This window comes from Tamandua tetradactyla, chromosome 3, assembly GCF_023851605.1.
Source record: "Tamandua tetradactyla isolate mTamTet1 chromosome 3, mTamTet1.pri, whole genome shotgun sequence".
Lineage (NCBI taxonomy): Eukaryota > Metazoa > Chordata > Mammalia > Pilosa > Myrmecophagidae > Tamandua > Tamandua tetradactyla.
Genome location: NC_135329.1, coordinates 209,035,100 through 209,057,766, shown reverse-complemented (window position 1 = coordinate 209,057,766; position 22,667 = coordinate 209,035,100). Strand labels below are relative to the sequence as shown.

The 22,667-nt window shown below is 47.2% G+C and overlaps 1 protein-coding gene across 1 annotated transcript in view; it reads left to right on the top strand.

The window, feature by feature from the left end:
- The window catches only part of NGEF (neuronal guanine nucleotide exchange factor), a 124,441-nt gene that overhangs the window by 61,946 nt on the left and 39,828 nt on the right, over window positions 1-22,667 (top strand). Inside the window, exons 4-5 of the mRNA XM_077155446.1 lie at window positions 11,893-12,035; window positions 19,965-20,272. Coding sequence (XP_077011561.1) covers window positions 11,893-12,035; window positions 19,965-20,272 — 451 coding nt within the window. The remainder of the gene's footprint in view (window positions 1-11,892; window positions 12,036-19,964; window positions 20,273-22,667) is intronic.

The window sequence follows — 22,667 nt, the reverse complement described above, 5'->3', positions numbered from 1 at the left end:
GAGAACATTCTTGCTACTGGATGTTAAGGACAAGGTGGCGTGTTTTGATAGGAGATGAAAAATTATATTCCTTACTACTTGTATGGAAACACTTCCTTAAAATCCAGACATTTGTGATTTTCAAGGAACAATGTGAGCCATTTCTAATAATTCCTTTTGATAAATGCGTGCCATACTTTCAAGTGTTCTTGGGTTATGAGCGGATGTCATCTTCTCCCTTGATTCATATCTTTGTTTTTTTAAGAGAAGTTGTAGGTTTACAGAAAATCATACATAAAATGCAGGCTTTCTCTGCACACCTTGGATTAGTGTGGTACATGTTATAATTGATGGAAACACGTGTTTATAATTATACTATTAACTGTATAATAGTCCATGTTTTACCTTAGGGTTCACTGTTTGTGTGTTACACTTCCATGGTATTTAAAAAAATAATCTGTTCTAGTAATGTATGTACAACCTAAAATTTCTCCTTCTAACCACATTCAAATATAGAATTAAGTGCTGTTAAGTATATTCATAATGTTGTGTGCCTCCCTCCACCATCCATTACCCAAAATTTCCATCATCCCAAATAGAAACTCTGTACAGGTCAAGCCTTAACTACCTCATTTTATATCTTAAGCAGTTTTGCTACCTTTGTTTAATTGGTTAAGGTGATATATATTCTCCATCACCAGAGAATGTATTTTACTGGTAAGTATAGCCTTCCTAAACATTAATAATAGTATATCATTCTCTGTTTGTAGAGTGCTCTATAGTTTACAATATGCTCTCACGAGCATAGGACTACATTAGCTCTAACAATATAGTTTATAAGGTGATTTATAATGAATAAATCTAAATGGAAGGAAGTGGGCTATTAATTCCTTTTCAGTTTGAGTTCTGAGAGTGTTCAAACCCCTGTGGCCACAACTTAAAATCTAAATTATGGTTATCTGTTGTATACCTAGGCAACTCCCAATCTTCTTTTCTCCATATTTCCTCACTGACTCTCTTGGAAATAGCAGAATTTATTCCCCAGGCCCCCTTGTTTCAGGATGCTCCAACTGGCCAAGGCCCTGGGATGTCATCTGCAGCCCAAATCTACAGACCCCGTGTGTCCCCAGGCTCCGTGGTTAGGAATATTCCAGAAAGAGCCACATCCCAGGTGCTCCCTCATTTCCCCACAGTTTCAGATAAACGTGCAAGCATTGTAGCATCTAACCCATGCATTACATTGACAAGACTGTTCTGGAAAATACATTGCCATCAAGCCTTACAGTTGTCTGCATTTCATAACTGAAGACATCACCAACATTTGTTCTAGAATTTTAAGGACACTATTAAGGACAGGTAAACTATCAAAATGCTCTGCAAATTCCGCCATTTCACTAGCCAAGCAATGTCATCCAGGCTTCTCATTCCTAGAAGTGGGACAAAATTCTGGGGTACCTATTTTTGATTCAGAAATTCAGCACAGCAATACCAAATCTTCAGCAATGAAGCCCTAAGATCTCACTGTCTGCTTCCTGTAGTCGCTGAAACCCATCCAGCTCTAGCTTATGTCCTTGACCCATGCAAAGTTCCTGTGCATCGCTTTGTCCCTCCGGTCTTCTCCCTATTTAACCCAAACGAAACCCAACCAGGTCAAAAAAGCACGAAAACAAAACACACCTCGCTTCCAAGAAACACTGAATCTGGTTTTAAAGGTTGATTTGATTCGCCAGAACAGGTCACAGCTCTTCAGCCTGAAAGGAAATGAATGCCGAAAGCTGTGTTTAGGATGGAGTGGTGTAGGGGGTGGGGAGAGATCAAAGAAAGGAAGGTAGTTTGAGGAAAGTGGTCACTTTATTCTGAATCGTGTTAGGGGCTAAAAACGATTTTGTTTTCCATGAATTTCCATAACATGTTACAATCCCACATTGAAAATTATCCTCATGACAAATAATAAGGAACAATCTCCACCTCATCAGTAAAATGCTTCCAACCACACAACAGAACAATTTATTTTTTGGAAAGTTTCCTTATGGAGAAAAATTTCCACCCATCAAATATGGGTTGATGGGTTCCTTGGAGTTGCTCTGAGAGAGGCAAGTCCTTTCTGATTGTGGTGGTGACGTTCATTGTCAGCTTGGCCAGGTCATGGTGCCCAGTCGTTTGGTCAAGCAAGCACTGGCCTTGTTTCTGGGAGGGGATTTTGTGGACTTAAATCATCAGTATGTTGATTTAATGAACTGTGGCTGATTCCATCTAAAGTCAACTGAGCAGATTGCCTTCAGCAATGAAAGATGTGTCCTACAATCAGCTGAAGGCTTTCAAGGGAGAACTGATGATTTCAGCAGTCAGATGGGAGAATTTCCATCTCTATTTCAGCCAGCCATCTTCTCCTGGGGAAACCATGGAAAACCTTCATTAGAGTTCCCCTCTGACGCAACCTGCCCTATGCAATTTGGACTTGCCCATCCCCACAGTCATGTGAGACAATTCCTATAAAAATCTGATAATATTTACATGGGATATATCCTGTCAGTTCTGTTTCCTTAGAGAATCCTGCCTAATATGGCTTTGGTACTAGGAGTTGTTCCTGAGAAACAGAATCTTAAGTATGAGATTTCTGAATTGATTCTGGGGTTTTGGGAATTGGTGCGCTAACCTGATTAGGTTCCAAAGCACTAATGACTTTATTTCCAACAATCAAGATGGTACTGACAGTCCGTGGTGCGAGTTGGCAATATGCAAAATATCACCACTGGATACAGCTGCTCAAATGCTTATAAGAGGCAAGGCTCTGGGGGAGGGTGTGTTTGATACCTTAACAGTTTTCTGGAATTAAAAGGTAAAATGATGTTGACTGGTTGTTCCCAAATACACTGGACACAACCGTAAAAGAAAAGGATGATTTCAAGGCTTCAAATTCCCAACTTCAGTGCCACATGAAGGATGTGAAAGTTTCTATGTGTGCCCTGAGAGAAACTCGTATTTCACGTAGCTGCAGACTTGAGATTTCTGAAAACCAGACCCAGAGTCTCACTGTTTGAGTGGCTGGATTACAATGTAAATTAAATTCCCAAACTTGCAGGGTGTCTGCTGTTAAAATAAGGGTGTTGATAGGGAAGGAATGAGATCCTAAAAATTGAAATGGGGATATATAGATTGATAATGATGTCAGAGGGGACCTTGAAGCCCTGGATTCTGCTGAGTCTTTGCCAGATAAACCTGCAATGGTCTGCCCTGAGGACACAGCCTCCCAGCCTCCTGAAGAGACTAACCCTGCTGTACCTGATAAACCTGTAACCACTTCCCCTGGGGTAACAGTCCTTACACCTCTGTCTAAAGAGATTAATCCTGTTTCACCAGGTGAAACTGCACTGAAATGCCCTGAGGTAACTAGCTTACAAGACACTTGTAATTTTTCAAGTGACCCACCCCCACCACCCCTCTTTTCTTCCAGACTTATAACTAGACTAAAATCCCCATAGGCCCCAAAAGGTGAGGCACAATGTCTGACCCATGAGGAGGTACACTATACTCCAAAAGAACTGCATGATATTCCCAATTTACATAGACAGAAATCAGGGGAATATGTGTGGGAATGGATACTAAGGGTGTGGGATAATATGGAAAGGAATATAGAGCTGTACCAGGTGGAATTTATTGATATGGGCCCACTAAGCAGAGATTCTGGATTCAGTGTTGTAGCTCAAGAGGTTAGAAAGGGCTCTACCAGTTTGTTCAGGTGGTTGGCCGAAATGGGCCAAAAGGTGACCTATATTACCTGAGGTGAAAATGCCAGAACTGCCCTGGTATAATGCAGATGAGGAGACCCAATGGCTTAGAGAGATTAGAATTTGTCATGGAAGACCTGCCCACCTACCCCAGGAATGTCCAGAGGACACGCCTTCTACCAGCACTGTGAGGAATCAATCTGTGAGACTGGCCCCATTGTCCCTGAAGAAATCTGTGGTCTCTCTTCTCTGTAGGTCAGATGTGACTGTGGGAACTGCTGCCACTGAACTGGGATCCTTAAACAGAGTGGGGATGACCGGATCCCGAGTTGGCAGAAGCTGAGTGGCTGCACTTAATCGCCCAAGACAAGGTGGACGTGGCCGCCTTCGTGGACAGCAGACTCAGAGCAGCAGTCAGAATAGTCTCACTCACCGAGAGAGACCTATGACATTGATCAGGGAACATCTAGAAGTAAAATAAATGGGCAGTCTACTAAATTCTTACTTGAACTGTATAAAGAGATGAATTCTAGGTCAAGTGAACAAAAGTCTAACTAGAATTCCAAAAACAGAGTTATGGCTCCTTAATCAATTCTCAGACTTGAGACAGTTTACAGACCCAGAGACCCTTAAATGAGGGGAAAGCGGGGTCTCCTTGAGGAAGGACCCTGCTACAGAGCCAAATTTACATTATTAATCTCCCTCCCAGCCGTCCCCAAGGAGACCTACAGCCTTCTCCCAGGGTAACTGTGCACTGGGGGAAAGGAAGTGATCAAACATCTCAGGGATTATTAGACACTGGCCCAGAAGAGACATTAATTCCAGGAGACACTAAATGTCACTGTGGTCCACCAGTCGGAGCAGGGACTTATGGAGGTCAGATGATCGATGGAGTTTTAACTCAGGTCCACCTCACAGTGGGTCCAGTGGGTCCCCAGACCCATTCTCTGGTTATTTTCCCAGTTCTGGGATACATAATTGGAATCAGCATACTCAGCAACAGGTAGAATCCCCGTATTGGTTCCCTGATTTGTGGAGGGAGGGCTATTATGGTAGGTAAGGCCAGGTGGAAGCCACCAGAACTGCTTTTTATTTTTATTTTATTTTTTTACATGTGCAGGCACCGGAAATCAAACCTGGGTCCTCTGGCATGGCAGGCAAGCATTCTTGCCTGCTGAGCCACTGTGGCCCTCCCCAGAACTGCTTTTACCTGGTGAAATAGTAAATTAGAAGCAATACCGTATTCCTGGAGGGATTGCAGGAACTAGTGCCACCATCAAGGACTTAAAGGGTACAGGTGTGGGATTCCACCACATCCTCATTCAACTCTCCTATCTGGCCTGTGCAGAAAACAGATGGGTCTTGGAGGATGGCAGTGGATTACCACAAACTTAACCAGATGGTGACATCATTGTTCCAGATGTGGTATCATTGCTTGAGCAAATCAACACACCCCCTGGTATCTGGTATACAGCTATTGATCTGGAAAATGCTCTTCCTCAATTTCTACTAATAAAAAACACCAGAAACCATTTGCTTTTAGCTGGCAAAGTCAGCAATATACCTTCACTGTCATAACTCAGGGGTATATCAACTCTCCAGCCCTATGTCATAATCTTGTCTGCAGGGACCTTGATCATCTCTCCCTTCCACAAGACATCACACTGGTCCATTATATTGATGATATCATCTTGATTGGACCTAATGACCATGAAGTAGCAATTACTCTAGGCTTATTGGTAAGGCATTTGCATGTCAGAGGGTGGGAGATAAATCCAACAAAAATGCAGGATCCTTCTACCTTAATGAAATTCCTAGATGTCCAGTGGGGTGGAGCAAGTTGAGACAGCCCTTCTAAGGTGAAGGATGAGCTGTCACATCTGGCCTATCCTACAACCAAAAAGGAGGCACAATGCCTACTTGGCCTCTTTAGATTTGGGAGACAATGTTGTCCTCATTTGGCTGTGCTACTCCAGCTTATTTACTAAATGATCCGAAAAGCTGCTAGTTTTGAGTGGGGCCGGAACAAGAGGAGGCTCTGCAACAGGTCCAGGCTGCTGTGCAAGCTGCTCTGCCACTTGGGCATTTGATCCAGCAGATCCAATAGTGCTGAAAGTATCAGTGGCAAATGGAGATGCTGTCTGGAGCCTTTGGCAGCCCCTACAGGAGAATCAAAACACAAGCCCTAAAAAAACAAAACAAAACAACTACAGGCTCTTAGAATTTTGGAGCAAAGCCTTACCATGCTCTGCAGATAACTACTCTCCTTCGGAGAAACAGGTTTTTATAAATACAAGCTATGATCACGTGACCCAGAAATGAGGATTGTAATAAATATTTATTCCTTGTTTTGTTATAAGCATGTTTGTGTGATATATATATACACACACACACATATATGTGTATACATACATACACACATAGCAAATGTCTTTGTTTTCTTCCCTATCTTATCCCCTTATCATATGATATAAGTTGCATTAACTTCATAATATTCAAGTATAGGATATCAAGTTTAAGAGCATATGTTATCCAAGGAACTGTACCCAATTCTGGGAGAAATTAATGTGTTTCCAATTGTTTGCAGGACAGCTGAATATTGTTAGGCAAAAAAGTATGGTTTAAGGAGCTATGCATGGGTGGCAAATTGAAATGGGTGGACTGTGATGGTTAAGTACCTGTGTCAACTTGGCCAGGTTAAGGTGCCCAGTTGTTTGGTCAAGCAAGCACTGGCCTTGTTGTTACTGTGAGGCTATTTTGTGGATTTAAATCATCAGTAAGTTGATTGCATCTATGGCTGATTGTGTCTGCAACCAACTGAGGAGGTGGCCTTCAGCAATGAGAGAAGTCTCATCTAACCAGGTGAAGACCTTAAAAGGAGAAGTGATGATTTCAGCAGTCAGAGGAGAGAATTTCCATCTCTACTTCAGTCAGCCAGCTTCTCCTGGAGAATTCATTGAAAGGGTTCCAAGCTTGCAGCCTGCCCTACAGAACTTGGATTTGTCCATCCCCACAGTTGCATAGGGCAATTCTTATAAAAATTCTCATAAAATTTACATTGTTATCAGTTCTGTTTCCCTAGAGAATCTAACATTGACCGTGGCGGTTTGTCCTTGGCCTACGTTCTCCCTAGATTCTGGGGTCCCTTTAGCACTTGAGGCTGCAGGCACCTGTGGGTAGATTAATGCTGCTGCCTACGTGGATTCCACTTGCTGATTGTTCAAAGCAAGTGAAACAGTCCTCTGAGAGCAACCGAAATAAACTACTGTGCTCATGGATTCAAAGGAGACAGTTAATTAAAAGCTGTCAAACACTTGTTCTTGGATGCTTCCAATATATATTTGAGGAATGTCTTTGCAATACCAAAAAAAAAAAAAAAAAAATCCAGGTTGATTTTTTTCTGCTAGATTTAAGAATACAAATGTACTTCAGCATTTGATAGACTGGTGAAGTACCACGTGACCCCAAAAATGTTTAGAAAAAGCGACTCAAAGTTTGCAGTTCCGTATTCTATAGTGTAGGCTTGGCTTATTATTGTATAATTCCAAGCCTGCCATTAGCCAGAGCTGTGCTCTTGGAAGGGTTATTTAACCCTCTGGTTTTACTTCCTATTCCTTAAAATGAGAGTGTTGGGACAGATCGCTCGAAGTGTACTTCAGCTTCTAGCAATGCTCCATTAGGTAGAGAAAGTTTAATAAGCATAAACAAGGTTGCGACATAAATAAGACTCCACTTTGCTTCCAATATTTACCCTTTATAACCCAAAGGAAGAAAGCAAAAAAATCTTCAGATAAAACACCAAAAATAATTAAACATTTCAATTTTTAAACCACACCATTAATTCTTCACAAATACAGAGCAAGCACCTACTGCGTGCCAGTCTGGTACAAATTTTTGCAATACTTTTCAAAACTTTCTTTTGTGAATGATTCTGAACAAAAAGTCAGCTGAGCTGAGTTTTTAATAATAACCTGTCTAATAAGCATTAAATGTGAGGCAAAATAGAGCACAAGGAGCTTAGTTTAAGGTTATATGCCTTTAGAACTCAGTGACTTTCCCAACTGATTTTATAATTAGGAGGATATTTTTAGCTTATTTTTCAACTGGAAGATTTCATTATGCTCATCTTAATGTATGTGATTTCACTTTAACATTTTCTGATTGAAAAAAAAATGAATCTTTTCTCTTTGGTGCAGCCAAGTATAAACATAACAGCTTCCATGTCAATGTCACATCAAATTTAAGGGTGATGAACCATGGCAAATCAGGAGATCCTATGGAGGGCCCAGGAAATGCTCTTCCTTGTACCTCGGTGCAAAGACCCTGAAGGAGCCCACGGCTCCGTGGAAGGACGGTCCTGGTGCAACGGACCTGCAGAGCTGGGCGGCGAGTGCTGGGCCTAAAGGGGACGAGGGCCCGATGGGGACAGCCCCGGGCACCTTCAGTGGAAGGAGCAGACTCCAAGCAGGGCCGGGGGTGGGGGTGGCGGCGTATCCAGAGCCCGGCCCGTGGGTGGCAAGGGGAAAGCCTCAGAAGGGTGGAACCCGAGGAAGTGGGCAAAGCCTGGGGAGGAGCCCATGAGAGCATGAGAATTCTGGGCTTACCCTCAGGTCATGCGATGCCAACACAGCTTGTGAAGCAAGGGAGGGGCGTGACAGTTTATATAGATTTTTCTGGGGACACAGAGAAGGACAGATGGGGAGAGGAGGACCAGCCCAGATACCTGCTCATGGGGCTTCATCCATCAGGACCAGGAGAGGGGGCCACTTTGAAGGGTTTTGAGCCATTGATTCGTGGGGTGATAGAAGGCACGGGAGAAACTGAGGACAGCTTTTAAGTTCTGCCTCGTCTCCTAGCTGGATGGGGGTGACAGGATGGTAGCGGGGGTGTGTGGAGGGGGTGTATAAGGTGAATTCACTATTGGGCACAGCGAGTTTCAGGTGTTTAGGCAAGATCCAGGTGGAGCTAGCCAGTGAGCAGGTGAAAATGTAGAGCTCAGCTGAGACTGGAGATACAAAGGTCCCTGTGGAATGAGTCAAGGAAGGGGTGATATTTGGCTTAGTAAACAGAAAAACAGACAGCTGCCACTCAAACACCCTGAAGGGCAGGAGGGACTAGGCATGTCCATTCTGGTCCCCAGATGAGAAGCAGTGGTAAGGGGCAGCTTTGGAGACTGGATTTCAGCTCAACCCAAGCACCCCTGTCCAAGAGTCAGGCCATGGGGCTCCTCCCACTGGTACCGGAAGGGGAGTGCAGCTCCCAATGAGAAGCCCCCTCTTCCTAAGGCTTCCTTCTTTCCCTCCCCTCCCCTTCTCACAACTGCCTTACTCTGCACTCTAGAAGGCTAGCTACCTGCTGGCTACCAAATCCATCTATTAAAGCCAAAACAACTAACACTAACTGAACCCCTTCCACCAGGAGTATCTGCATTCAAAAAACAAGATATCTGTTCACTTAAATTCTCCCTGGGTGGAATGCGCAGGGGAAGGGTTTCCACTTTGTTTTGTACTCCCCACCCCCCCCACCCAGGTGATCTCAGGATAGTCAACTAAATGTAAAGGATTAGCCCTGACCTGGGGGTGCGCCCACCCAAGGGGAGCGGGCTGGCCTCAGGAAGAGGACACGGGAGTGTGCCGGATGCCTTGCTGGAAGAGTCCACGTCACAGCTGAGCAGACAGCATTATCACTGAGGCAGGGGAATGGATTCATTGGCCACATCCCACCTGCGGACCTTGGTTTCCTCCCTGATCCCACTCCTCTACTCGGCTCCCGTGGCCCATTTTGGCTCGCTCTCCGCAACCCAAAGCAGGATTCAACTAGACAGCACGAAGTTCAGATTCCAAGAGTCAATATGCCGTCGTCCACTGTTGGTGGGATGTAAAATGGTGCTGTGGCTGAGGAAACCAGTTTGGCAGTTCCTCAGAAAGTGAAGCATTGAACTACTTATGGCATTCCCAGGTATACACCCCAAAGAATTGAAAGCTGGTTCCGAAGACAGATCCGTACACCAACGTTCATTGCCACCTTATTCACAATTGCTGAAAAATGGAGGCAATTCAAGTGGCCATCAACAGATGAACGGAATATGATGGAATATTACTCAGCCATAAAAAGTGAAGTGCCTGTACATGCTACAAGGTGGAGGAAAACTTGAAGACATCGTGTTGAGTGAAATAAACCAGATACAAAAGGATAAAATATTGTATAATTTCTCATATGAAATACTTTGAATAGGCAAATTCATAGAGACAGAAAGCACAATAGTAGCTGTCAGGAGCAGGGGGGATGGGGAGTTATTGCTAAATGATTGTAAGTTTTGTTTTGGGATCATGAAAATAGTCTGGAAGGAGATGGTGAAAATTACATAGTATTGTTGATGTACTTAATGCCAAATAATTGTCCACTTTAAATGGTTAAAATGTTTTTTATGTTTATTTTATCACAACTAAAAGTAAATAAATCATTTTCTTTAAAAAAAGAGTCAATGTGCGGCGAGCAACGGTGGCTCCGTGGCAGAATTCTCGCCTGCCATGCTGGAGACCCAGGTTCGATTCCCCGAGCCTGCCCATGCCAAAGAAAAAGAGGCAATGCGGCCAGGCACGGAAACCTGGCAGAGGTTTCGGGGGGGTTTTGTTTCTCTTTTTCTCAAACTCCAAACCCATCCCGGGCCCGGTGGGTCTCCCGGGACGCTCAGGGCGGCTCTGCCGCGGCCAGATTCGCTCAGAAGAGGCTTCGGCGATGGTCTCTTTCCATCGTCAGGGTCAGGAGTGTGAGGGCAAGCAGCCTCTAAGACCCCAGTCTCTGCTTCGCAACCTCTGAAGGAACCCAGAGCCGGGACGCACTTCTCCGAAGCGAGCTCCAGGTGGAGGACGCAGGGATTCCGCGGCCGGATGGCTGCAGGGGACCGCGGAGAGTGCCCGGCGTGGGAAAGACCGGGATTGGGCGCGCCGAGGAGGGGCCGCCTCACCCTCCCTTTCCAACTCGGTCTTCGGAGTCCACGCTCCGACCCCGTGGAACTGGACGGCCCCGCCCGCCCGCGGGGAGGGGGCGGGCCAGAGAAGGCGCGGGCTCAGCTCGCCCGCCCCGCTCCCACCCTCTCGATGGTCCCCCCAAGGCTGGGCGCGGCCGGGGCGGGGTAGAGACGCGCCCGGAGAGCGGTCCCCGCGCGCAGTCGGCACAGGCGGACCCGGGTCGCTTCGCCCGAGGCGCCCCCGCCCCCGCCGCGCCCGGCCTCGCCCCCGCCGCGCGCGCCCCTTGCGCCTCCCCGTTGCCGCGGCAACCCGGGAGCCACCGAGCGCGCGCCCGCCCGCCCGCCGCGGGAGCGCTCGGCAGCGGCGGCGGCAGCTCCGGCTCGAGCCGCGCGCGCTGCGACCGCGCTGCGACCCCGCTGGCTCCCAAGCCCGCTCGTCGCCCCCGTCCGCCCCGGGCCCCCAGCACGGCCCCGGACCCCGGCCCAGCGCCCGCCCGCCGCCCGCCCCCATGGAGCTGCTGGCCGCAGCCTTCAGCGCCGCCTGCGCGGTGGACCACGACAGCTCCACCTCGGAGAGCGACGCGCGCGACTCGGTGGCGGGACACCTGCCCGGCAGGTGAGGACGGCGGCTGGCTCGCCCCCGCGCGCCCACCCGCGACGCCCATGCCCCTGGCCGGGCTCCTGCCACCCCCGCTTCACCCCCGAGCTCTGTCGGGCCGCCCCCGCCTCCTGGAAAGGACGGGGGCGCCTGCGTCCGGGTCCCCGCGCCGGCCCGCCTCCCACACTTCGCTCTGGCGCCCCGCCAGGCGCCCCCACTCCGCGCCGCGTGGCTCTGGGACGGGAGGATGCGGGAACCCGAGGGGCCGGGGGCAGTGTGGACGGCCAGGGTGCGGGGTGCGCCGCGCCGGGTGGGCCCCTGGCCACGCGAGCCATCGGGGCGACGGAGCGGCGCCGCGTGGCGGGGAGGGCGCGCCAAGTTTCCGACGGCTGCCCGAGAGCTCCGAAAACATCCAGGTCTGGGCGGGCTGGGGTGGGAATGAATCACCCAGTCGCGCCCTGGTGCGGTGACAAAAAAGGGCCTGTGGGGCCCGCCCGGCCGGGTGGGGCAGAGCCCGCTGGCCAGCAGCCGCTGGTGCAGAAGCCCCGGTCTGCCGGCCGAGGTGTGTCGTTGCTTAAAAATAACCGGGTTCCGCGCCCCTCCTCCCCTCTCCGCAGCGAGTCGTCCTCCACCCCGGGCAATGGGGCCACGCCCGAGGAGTGCCCGGCACTCGCCGACAGCCCCACCACGCTCACCGAGGCCCTGCAGATGATCCACCCCATTCCCGCCGACTCCTGGAGGAACCTCATTGAACAAATAGGTGAGTGTCCCCTGCGTTGGCGGGCCGGCGTTTGGGAGCCGCGGGTCTCGGGTGGACTCGGGGGTCCCCGTTGCTCATGGGGTGCCCGCTGCCTTTCCCTGTGCGCGAATGTGTCTGGCATGGGCAAGGGACGTTTTGGACAGATTTGATTCTAAGTGGTTCCAGAGGCAGAACTGCCACATTTTAACCGTCGCTGTGCAGTTGCGCTTCGGCAAAAGGCTCTCCAGGCTGTCCTCTCCGGCGCGCTTCCCGGGCAGGACTCCCTGTCCCTTTGCCACCTTAGCCGGAAAGACAGGGTGAGGCGCGCTGCTGGGCCACGCAGGAGGCCGGGCTGCGTTAGCCCCCGCCGGGAGGGGCCTCGGGAAAAGCTGGGCGCTCAGCCGGGGCTGCGGGGAGTGCAGGGCTGCGGGGAGTGCAGGGCTGCAGCTTAAGAGAGGGACATCCGTGGAGGTGAGGGTGCTAGGGAGAGCCGGACCGCGGGACCTTGCACGGGGAGGGAAAGGTAGAGCAGGGAGGAAGGGGAGCCCCAGGGGCCTCTGCCTTGGGAATGGGAGCCTGGCTGCCCCTGCCTCTCTCCAGAACGGGCAGGAGGACGTGGGTACAGAGAAATGCAGGCACGGCCTGGGTGCGTCCCGCGCACACACACCGCGGCTGCAGGGCTGCCGGTGCAGAAAGTGGGTGGAGGCCGCATCCCAAGAACTCCAGCACTTGCATTAAAAAAAAAAAAAAAAAAGGATTACTGGTGAATCAAAGTAGTTTTCATCTGGTCACCACAGAATGCAGAGAATGGAGAATATGGGTTCCATTTTTTTTTTTTAACTGAAAATGGTGCCAATCGCTTAAAAAATCTTTTGATTAAGATTTTGTCAGAGCTGCAGACGGTCACTCCGTTAAATGGAGATTCTAGGTTTGGAAATTTCTTCCCTAATAAAGAAAATAAGCAAATGCTGTAATTTTGGTCCTCCAGCCCCAAACTCCGGGAATTTGGACGTGGAGCCCGCGTTCGCACCACGCAGGTTCCCTGGCGGTGATGTTTGAAACTGAGCCCTGCAGGGATCCCAGCCTGTCGCGGGGCTGAGGGGGCCGCCGGAGCCCTCTGCCCGCGGGGAGGTGGGCTGACTCCTGGGATTGGGCTGGGGGCTGGGGGCTGGGGAGGGGGGAGCCTTTATTTGCTGGGGAAATGGAGCTGCGCTGATCTGGAGTTGATGCTCATCGTTAGGAAATGTTTTTTTATTTTGAAACAAAGACGCCTAAGAATCCCTTTCTCCCGACGCTGTCGCTGTCGCATTGTCCTCTGTCCTTTTGAGAAGGCCACCCTCTGCCCCGGCAGACTGGAAGCCCCGACCTTCCCTCTTAAACAGTGATTTTCTAGGGAAATGTGTGGGGTGGAGGGGTACAGGAGAGACCCATGCCTCCTCCCTGGGGAGGGAGGTCTGCCTCCCTCTACACCGCCCTGCTCCCCCCATTACCGCTGGGACCTGTTGAGCCAGGTGTTCAGTGACATAAGCTAGAAGCCGGGAGTCAGGGGTCCTGTCTGTCTTACCTGCTCATCTTGAGCCTCCATTTCCACAGCAGAGGCTCTGACATTTTTCCACTGCCCCTGCCAGGATCTCCTGGCATAATGGTGAATGTCTTAGCGACAGAACTTGGGGCCTGGCTGGTTTTCTGGCTCCTGGGGCGGCCCCATAGTAGGCACCTCTACAGATGTGTTGAATGCCAGCCCAGGCTGTCCCTGCTTTCCGCCCATCTGCAGCTTCCTGACTTGATATTTCACCCGAGGTCCATACCAGGCAGACCCCTAGAACAGAGCCGCGTTTAGCTCTATGAGGAGGTGCACTCTGCCAGGTATCAGGAAAGGCGGACAGGGCCAAAGACACAGTGTAACTGAGGCGGGAGGAGAATGGAATGAATGTGTGGGCTCTTTGGAGCCCTCCCGCTTGGATTTTGCTAAGGCCAGAAGAGAACTGTGTCTGGACTGTAAGTGACCCAGTCTCAGTGGGGGCCATAAATGGCTGTGGCCCCCAGTGGGCGGTAGAGCCCGAGAACAGGCACCCACCTTATTGTTTGGTTTTGGTTTTTTCTTTTGGGGGCTCTCGTTATTGTCTGTGGTGCCCAGCAGACAGCGTGCCCTACAGAGGGGGCTCACCAGACACTGAATGCATGCCTGTCCTGTCCTTCAGAAGTTTCTATTTGGAGGATTTGAAGAAAAAAAATTGTTGATGGAAAGAGAGATTTTGAAAGATTCGTGGTGGGGGTGGGTGCGGGGCGGAGATTGGTGAGAGGGGCTGGGGGCTTACCTGACAGCAATAATTTAATTAGGGGAGATGAAAATTGAGTATATGAATTCCTCGGGCCAGTGCAAGCATTACGGTCTTCCCCTTTGTAGGTAAAGCTAATTTCCATATAAAGTTGTGCTTCCTGAAGGTACAAAATTTAAAGTAAGAAAACATGATATATTATCAGTACATTGATTTACAGAAATTTAATGAAATGACATATCATTCCTCAAGAATGTTTTTATTTTAATCTGAATATTAAGCAAATAAAAATAAACAGACTGTGAAAAAATGCTTACATAGGGTGCCAGACAATTCTTTATCATAGTAACTCCAGGAAAATGGATATTAAATTTGTATTCTAAATACCTCATAGAGAGGTATGAAATTTTGAGACAACTTTTTACTTGTATTGAGAGTCTTTGACTGCAAGCAATGGAACATCTGACAAAAAATGACTCTAAACAATGGGGGTCTTAAATGCCAGTTAATGAGTCCAGCAGTAGAGAGTTCTGGAGTTGAGTTGGTTCATTCAATGTTGACCCATCTGCTTTCCCTCCTTTTCCTCTGCTGTTCTCAGCATTTGGGCTTCATGTCACAAACTGGCTGCCACAACTCCAGACATTATGCCCTCAAACAGCCATGTGTGACTTATGTCTGCTGGGGAGGGACATCTTTCAGAGAAGCCCTCAGAAGACGTCCCCTTTCCCTCCTTGGCCTGGTTGTGTGACTTGTCGAAATTCCCCCCCCCCCCTCCCCCAGCAAGGGAAAAGGAACTTTCCTGATAGATTTTGATCAATCCCTTCTTTGAGCACAGGATGGGTCAACACCCAAATAAAACCCTCACCTGCTATCTGGGAAGAAGTGGGGGAAAGGCATTGGGGTTAGGCAGCCGGTGGTGCCTGCCCTACTGTGATTTCAGAAATATTATTTTCAACCCAACTACTCACTGCTATTTTTTTCTTTTCTGTCATATGTATCACAGTGAGATGCTTGAGGTCATACTTACCCAAGATTTACTGACTGTAGCGTAGATAAGACATATTTTTAAACCTTCAAAATACGCAAGTTAGATGCTCTTGTGCAGCTTGGAAGCTGCATTTTAAAGAGATGTTCAACTCAAAATATCTGAGTACCTACTATGTGGGAAGTAGTGTGCCAAGCAAGGGAAAGTAAATCAAGTCAATTCATGAAAACCTGGTTTCTTTAAACGTCTGTAAACACAGTATCAGGCTTGCATTAGAATAAGTCACCTTATGTTAGCAACAAAAGTTAGAAGGAGGGTGTAGGCAGTTGGCATCCGTGGATTGAATGAGTATTTATGCATGACGTTAGACCTGTCTTTATAGATCTTCAGCCTGGCTTGCAGGTAACAAAGACTTTGTCTTCCTGATTCCTTTGTCAAATGAGCTCTTTGTTGAACACTCATTCATTGCTGGGGGCAATATAAAGTGGTGCAGCCACTCCAGAAGGCAGTCTGGCAGTTCCTCAGAAAGCTAAGTATAGAATTAACCATATGACCCTGCAATCCCACTACCAGATATTTACCCAGAAAAATTAAAGCAGAGACTCAAACAGATATTTGCACCCCGACGTTCATAGCGCATTATGCACAATTGCCAAATGGTGGAAGCAACCCAAGTGTCCATCAGCCGATGAGTGAAAAAAAATGTGGCACACACACGATAGAGTGTTGTGCAGCCGGAGGGAGATGTGGGTGAAGCTTGAGGATGTCCTGTGGGTGGGCTGGGCCAGACATAGAAGGCTGGCTATTGTGTGATCTTGCTGATGTGATCCAGTTGGAAGGGGTGGGCTCAGGGAGACAGAATGGAGTGTGGGGGTGGCCGGGGCGGCGTGGGTATGGGAGGTGGGCAGTTAAGGCTTGAAATGTTCAGGACTCCTGCTGGGAATGACAGAGGTGTTTTGGTCATGGATGGTGGCGATGGTGGCACAGCATTGTCAATGCAGTTGACAGTGCTGACATATACTGGAGTATGATTGAGAGGGAAATTGTTGGATTGGATATATGGTAACAAGGAAAATTAAAAAAAAAATTGTGAAACTACAGTATTCAAACGGTGGACCCTAGATTAAACCATGAATTTTCATAACACGATTGTAAAAATGTGCTCTCATCAACTGTAACAAATGATTGCCACCAGTGCAGGGTGTTGCGGGTGGGGTGGGGTGCGGGGATCCTGTATTTTACGTGTGATTGTTCATAAACCCACAACTTCTCTAAGGAAAGAAAGTTCCTTCTTGCATCCCGCTGGGTTGTAAACTTGTAAAAAATATAGGGTCTTAATTTTTTTTGAAGAATTGCTATACTTACCTTAGCATAAAGTTTTTATAATTTAGAGTTAGGAGCATAGGAACCAAGTGATTCAATTCACAGAGTAGATTTAAGAGATTGCTGTTTATGACTGTGATTTATCCAGACAACATTCAGATTTCAAAGGTAGTCCATTTCTCTTACTTTCTTTTTCTGTTTTAGATCTGTTTAGCAGTTAGATGAAGAAGGAGTGATAGCTAATGCTTATACCACATAGCAAGGCTGCATGCTTTACAAGCAAAACCTTTATCTAAATTACTAGAAATTTCCTGGTCAAAGCAACTTCTTCGTCTTATAAATAAACCTATTGAGGGGTCCTGCTCTCCCAAGCTGCAGACAAGCATGGCACCTGCCCGCTGGTGGTCCCCTGGAGTGTCTCCCAGGTGTACCCCAACCTCAGCGTGTCCAAAATGGAGCCCACCCCTCCACCACCCCAGACCCAGGCAGACCCTTTTTGTAGGCGTGTGTTTGGTGTCCCCCAGACCCGGCCCAGAGGATGCCTGGGTATCCCTGAGGCTTGGCCTGGCCGGTTGCCGCCCCGTCTTTCCCCTCACAGCCGTCTCCCGGTGCGGGGGGAGGGGGGGGCCTCACCCGCCACTTCTGGTCAGGTCTCCAGCATCGCTTCCCGGGGAATTGCCGCGTCTCCAGTGTGTATCCGTCCCTCACCACCCCCAGGCCCGCCCGTGGCCCAAAATATAAGCCAGAACGTGCTGCCCTGAGGTCTGTTGGGCCTCCTTCCTGCCTCGCGGCATGGCAGGCGATGCTTTGGGGTCTGCCCCCTTCCCCCAGCCTCGCCGCTGGCAGCCCCCTGCTGCCCTTGCCCGAGTGTCTTCCTGCCTTGCTCAGCAGAAGCCCTACGTGCTGCTCCCCAAAGGGGCAGCCCATCCCCTGCCCCAGCGCCCCGAGGACTGCAAATGGGTGTTCCCTGCAGAGATGGTGCTTTGTGCTGATTCCTCTGTGCCCCCAAATCTCCTTTGAGACTTTAGAAGGCACGTAAAACTGGTTAGGGGAATAAATCTGAGGGGGCAATAAGGACCTGTTCCCATTAGAACCATAAAGTTGATGTCCCGAGTGTGAAATACTGGCTTTTTCTTCTATATGAGATTTACAATGACTCCCATTCCACAAATGAATATACTTGAGTTTTAATATCAAAGTATTGATATTAAATCAATATTTAAGACTGAGGAAAGTATCCTGTTGGGATAGTGAAACATAACTGGGACATTTCCATCAGCTTGCATACTTTGCTTTTTAAGATATAAAGAACTAGAGTCTTGTTTGCCACGGACGTGTGGGAAAAGCATTATATTTGTGACATTGAGTTTTTAACATTTTTTATTGTGAAATATAGCATATGTACAAATAAAAGCTATACATTTCGAAGTACTCTTAACAAATAGTTTTAGAACAAATTTCAAAGTATGGTATGGGTTATAATTCTACCATTTCAGGTATTTCCTTCTAGCTGCTCTAAGACACTGGAGACTAAAAAAGAAATATCAGTGTAGGGTAGTAGGACAGTGACTCAGTGGCAGAATTCTCGCCTGCCATGCCAGAGACCCAGGATCGATTCCCAGTGCCTGCCCATGACAAAAAAAAAAAAAAAGAAAAAAGAAATACCAGTATAATGATTGAGTAGTCATATTCGTTTGTTAAATCCTGTCTTCTCTGATACAACTTGTCCTTCTCCTTTGATCCTTCTCCCACTCTTTAGGGTTATTTGGGCAATGGCCATTCTAACTTCGTCATGTTGGAAAGGGGTGTCAGCATTATGGGGTAGGGGGATGCAGCTGGTTGATGCTCTTGGAGAGACTGGTGACTCTGGGTTTCAGGGCTTATACACTCTGGGAACCATCTGGAGGTTTTTATGTCTCTGAAAAATAAATGAGTGAAACTTTTGTAGTCTCAGACAGAACCCTGGATATTCTTTAGGGTTTTCAGAAATACTGTTGGTTGGGACTTGGCATACCATGGCCATTAGCAGTATCTAGCTGAAGCTTCCATAAGAGTAACCTCCAGAATAGCCTGTCAACTCTATTTGAACTCTCTTAGCTTTTCTTTTCCTCTTTTTTGTTAGGTGGGCATTGTTGATCCCGTGGTGCCAGGGCCAGGCTCATCCCTGGGAGTCATGTCCCACCTTGCCAGGGAGAATTTCACCCCTGGATGCCATGGACAATGGGAACTTTTTTCTTTTTTTTGCTTTTAAACGTTTTTTATTATGAAATATAGCATTATATAAAGAAAAGAAAGAAAAAGCAATAGTTTTCAAGGCACACTTAAGTAGTTACAGTTCAGATTTCAAAGTTTAGTATGGATTACCATTCCATTATTTCAGATTTTTCCTTTTAGCTGCTCTGAAATACTGGAGGCTAGAAGAAATATCAATGTAGTGATGCAGCAGGCATACTCATTTGTTCAATCCTAATTTCTCTGTTATAACTCCTCTTTCTCCTTTGATCTTTCTTCCAGTCGACACAGATCTTTAGGCAGTGCCCTTTCTGACATTTCATGTTGGAAAAGGGTGTTGACATTAAAGGATAGGGGGAATGTAATTTGTTGATTACATACAAAGGCTCGTTCCTCTGAGTTTCAGATTTGTCTGGCCTGGGAACCCTCTGGAAATTATAAGTTCCAGGAAAAAAACTTAGTGCGTGAAACTTTTACAGTGTCTCAGTTCAAGCCCTAGGTGTTGTTAAGAGTTAACAGGAGTGATGTTGGCTAAGGTTTAGCAAACCATGGCAATTAGCATCATCTAACTGAAGCTTGCATAAGAGTAGTCTCCAAAATAGCCTCTTGACTCTATTTGATCTTTCTTAGCCACTGATGCCTTATTTTATTACCTTCTTTCCCCCATTTTGGTCAGGAAGGCTTTATTGGTCCCACAGTGCCAGGGCCAGACTCATCCCTGGGAGTCATGTCTCACATTGTCAGGGAGCTTTTCACCCCGGACGTCATGTCCCTTGTAAGGGGCAGGGTAATGATTCTCCTTGCAGAATTGGGCTTAGAGAGAGAGAGAGGCCCTACTTGAGCAACAAAAGACGTTTCCTGGTGTGGTTGGGTTTGAATCTGTTTTGGTATTTCCTTATTCTTTGTTGGGAAAAAGAACTTACAGAAGCTGCCATACTCAAGATGTCAGTTGAGGCTTCCTCTGTTTTAGTGGAGCCTTTTGTCAGGAGGTGTGGGGTCTGGCTTTCTTTGTGCACACATGGGCAGAGCATTTACCCTCAGCAGGAAAAAGAAAGTCTCCAGTGAGCGACTGGCAGTGACCTTCATATGAAATCTTTTTCTTCTCTTGATTGCAACTTTGTTTGGCTTCAGGGCTCCTGTATCAGGAATACCGAGATAAATCGACTCTCCAAGAGATCGAAACCAGGAGGCAACAGGATGCAGAAATCCGAGCCGGTGCTGATGGGTGCCCAGCCAGTGAGGAGACTGCAGAGGAGGAGGAAGAAGAGGAAGGAGAGGAGGAGGAGGAGCGGGCAAGCCCACCCCAGAGGAAGGCTCTGCCCCAGATCTGCTTGCTCAGTAACCCCCACTCGAGGTTTAACCTCTGGCAGGATCTCCCTGAGATTCGGAGCAGTGGAGTGTTGGAGATCCTCCAGCCCGAGGAGATCAAACTTCAGGAGGTAACAGGCTGTTGGGGCTGCTGGGGTGGGGTGGGGGGTCCCTCCAGGACATCCAGGGTTTTGTGAGGTCTCCTTTAGGGTGACCATCCTGAGCTGATTCACCAGGGGAATTCCTGGCAAGCAACAAAGAAAATGCCTCGTTTTCTCCTAGGGTACTCAGCCCCCACCTTGAGTATTTCAGCTCTGCTGTTTTGCTGGATAGTGAGATTGCATTTTTAAAACCCTTTGTTACTAGGAGTGCACGGGTGGTTCCGTGGTAAAATGCTCGCTTTCCATGCAGGAGACCCAGGTTCGATTCCCGAACCACGCATTACCCCCTGAAGATATATTTTTAAAAAGCCCCTACGTTATGATAGTTGGGTGTTTCAGTTGCATACATAAATGTTGGTGCACTGGGCAAGGCTGAATTCATGCATAATGCCAGTCATCTGTGATTTAAAGGCATCAGTCATATTTTTTCACTCAAGGTCTTAGCCCACAACTTTGTTATTTAATCACTTGAACTTTGGAACTGGGGGTGGGGAGGGAGCTCTAAAAATATGTTTCTTGGCGTGTCCCATCTCCTCCTAAAATGTGCAGAAATCTGTGTCCTGTCCTAGGCTGTGTCCTGTCTCTTGTCTTTCATTTGATGGCCCAGGAATGCAATTTGCATCACTGAGTTGCCCAGTATTTGTTGCTAGCAGGGAGAAATCATTTCTTAACAGGCAACTGTAACAGAAACAATGTAGCTAAGAAATGTAAGTGTTCACTTTAGTAAAACAAAGATTATTTGGAGTAGAGGGAAGATTTGTGGTGCGCAAATGGTCAGTGATAAGGAGAGAGAAATCGTGAATATGCAAATGTGTTCATTGTGAACTTTGAAAAGAAGGTACAGAGTAAAAAAATAGAGAGATTAGGGTCTTTTTGAAGCCCTCGGCCAGTCCAAATGCCACCCTCCACTCTCACACCCACATTCCCACACACACTCACATACTCATTCACCTGCATTGCAATTGTGACTTCAAGTGCCCTGTCCCTCTTTAACCCCTTTCCTCCTGCACTAGATTCTGTAGAGACATTTGCTCTTATTATTTATTTTGAAGGCCAGACAGTAAACTGAGAGATTAATGACCAAGATTCACCATAGTTTCTGGCCTGGGTTGTCTGAGAAGTTGCTACTAAGGAAGCTGTGGGATAACTGGATTGCTAAATGACCACCTAAGCTCACCTGTGTCCTGCCCAGTCCATCAGAAAAAAAATGTTGTTTTTACTTTTTTAATGCAATTTTATTGAGATATATTAACATACCATATAACCATTCAAAATATGCAGTCAGTGGCTCACAGTATAATCATATAGTTGTGCATCCATCACCACAATCAATTTTAGAACATTCCATTACTCCGAAAAAGGAAAAGGACACCCAAAACATTCCATATGCTTTATCCCCCTTATAATTTATTTATTTTGTCTTTATTTTCTTACTCATCTGCTCATGCACTGGATAATGGGAGTGTCACTCACAAGGTTTTCACAATCACATGATCACACCATAAAAGGTATATAGCCATACAATCATCTTCAAGAATCAAGGTTACTGGAATACAGTTCAGCATTTTCAGGTATTTCCTTCTATCTATTTTAATACACTAGAAACTAAAAATGAGTATCTGTTATAATGCGTGAGAATAAACTCCAGAATGACCTCTCAACTCTATTTAAAGACTCTGCCACTGAAACTTATTTTGTTTCATTTCTTTTCCCCATTTTGGTCAAGAAGTCTTTCTCAATTCCATGATGCCAGGGCCAGGCTCATCCCTGGGAGTCCTGTGCCACATTGCCAGGGAGATACACCCCCTTGGGAGTCATGTGCCATGTAGCAGGGAGGGTAGTGAGTTTATTTGCAAAGTTGGCTTAGAGAGAGAGGACACATCTGAGCAACAAAAGAGGTTCTCTGGGAGTAACTCTTAGGCATAATTATCACTAGGCTAAGATTCTTCTTTGCAGGAATAAGTTTCACAAGGTCAAGTGTCAAGATCAAGGGCATAGCCTATTAAATTGGCAGTCTCCAGTGCTTGCAGGCATATTAGGAATTCCCCAGGTGGAGAGGTTTAATATTTCCACATTTTTCCACAGTCTCTCAAGGGGACTTTGCAAATACTTTATTTTCTGCCCAAATAACTCTGGGATGTATTGGGGTATTACATTAACCTGTACAAAATAACAAGATCTCATTCTCTATTCAAGGTTCCATGTACTTATGTTGTTTGAATAAATGGACCAAACAGTTTAAATTAGATAGTGTACTACAGAAAATATAATTTTTTTAACCAAATAAACATTTCTTCCTTTCATCTTATATGGAAGTTGAAATTTTAAAATACCGTCTGTTCTAGTTTTGGAAAGGTGAATTTAA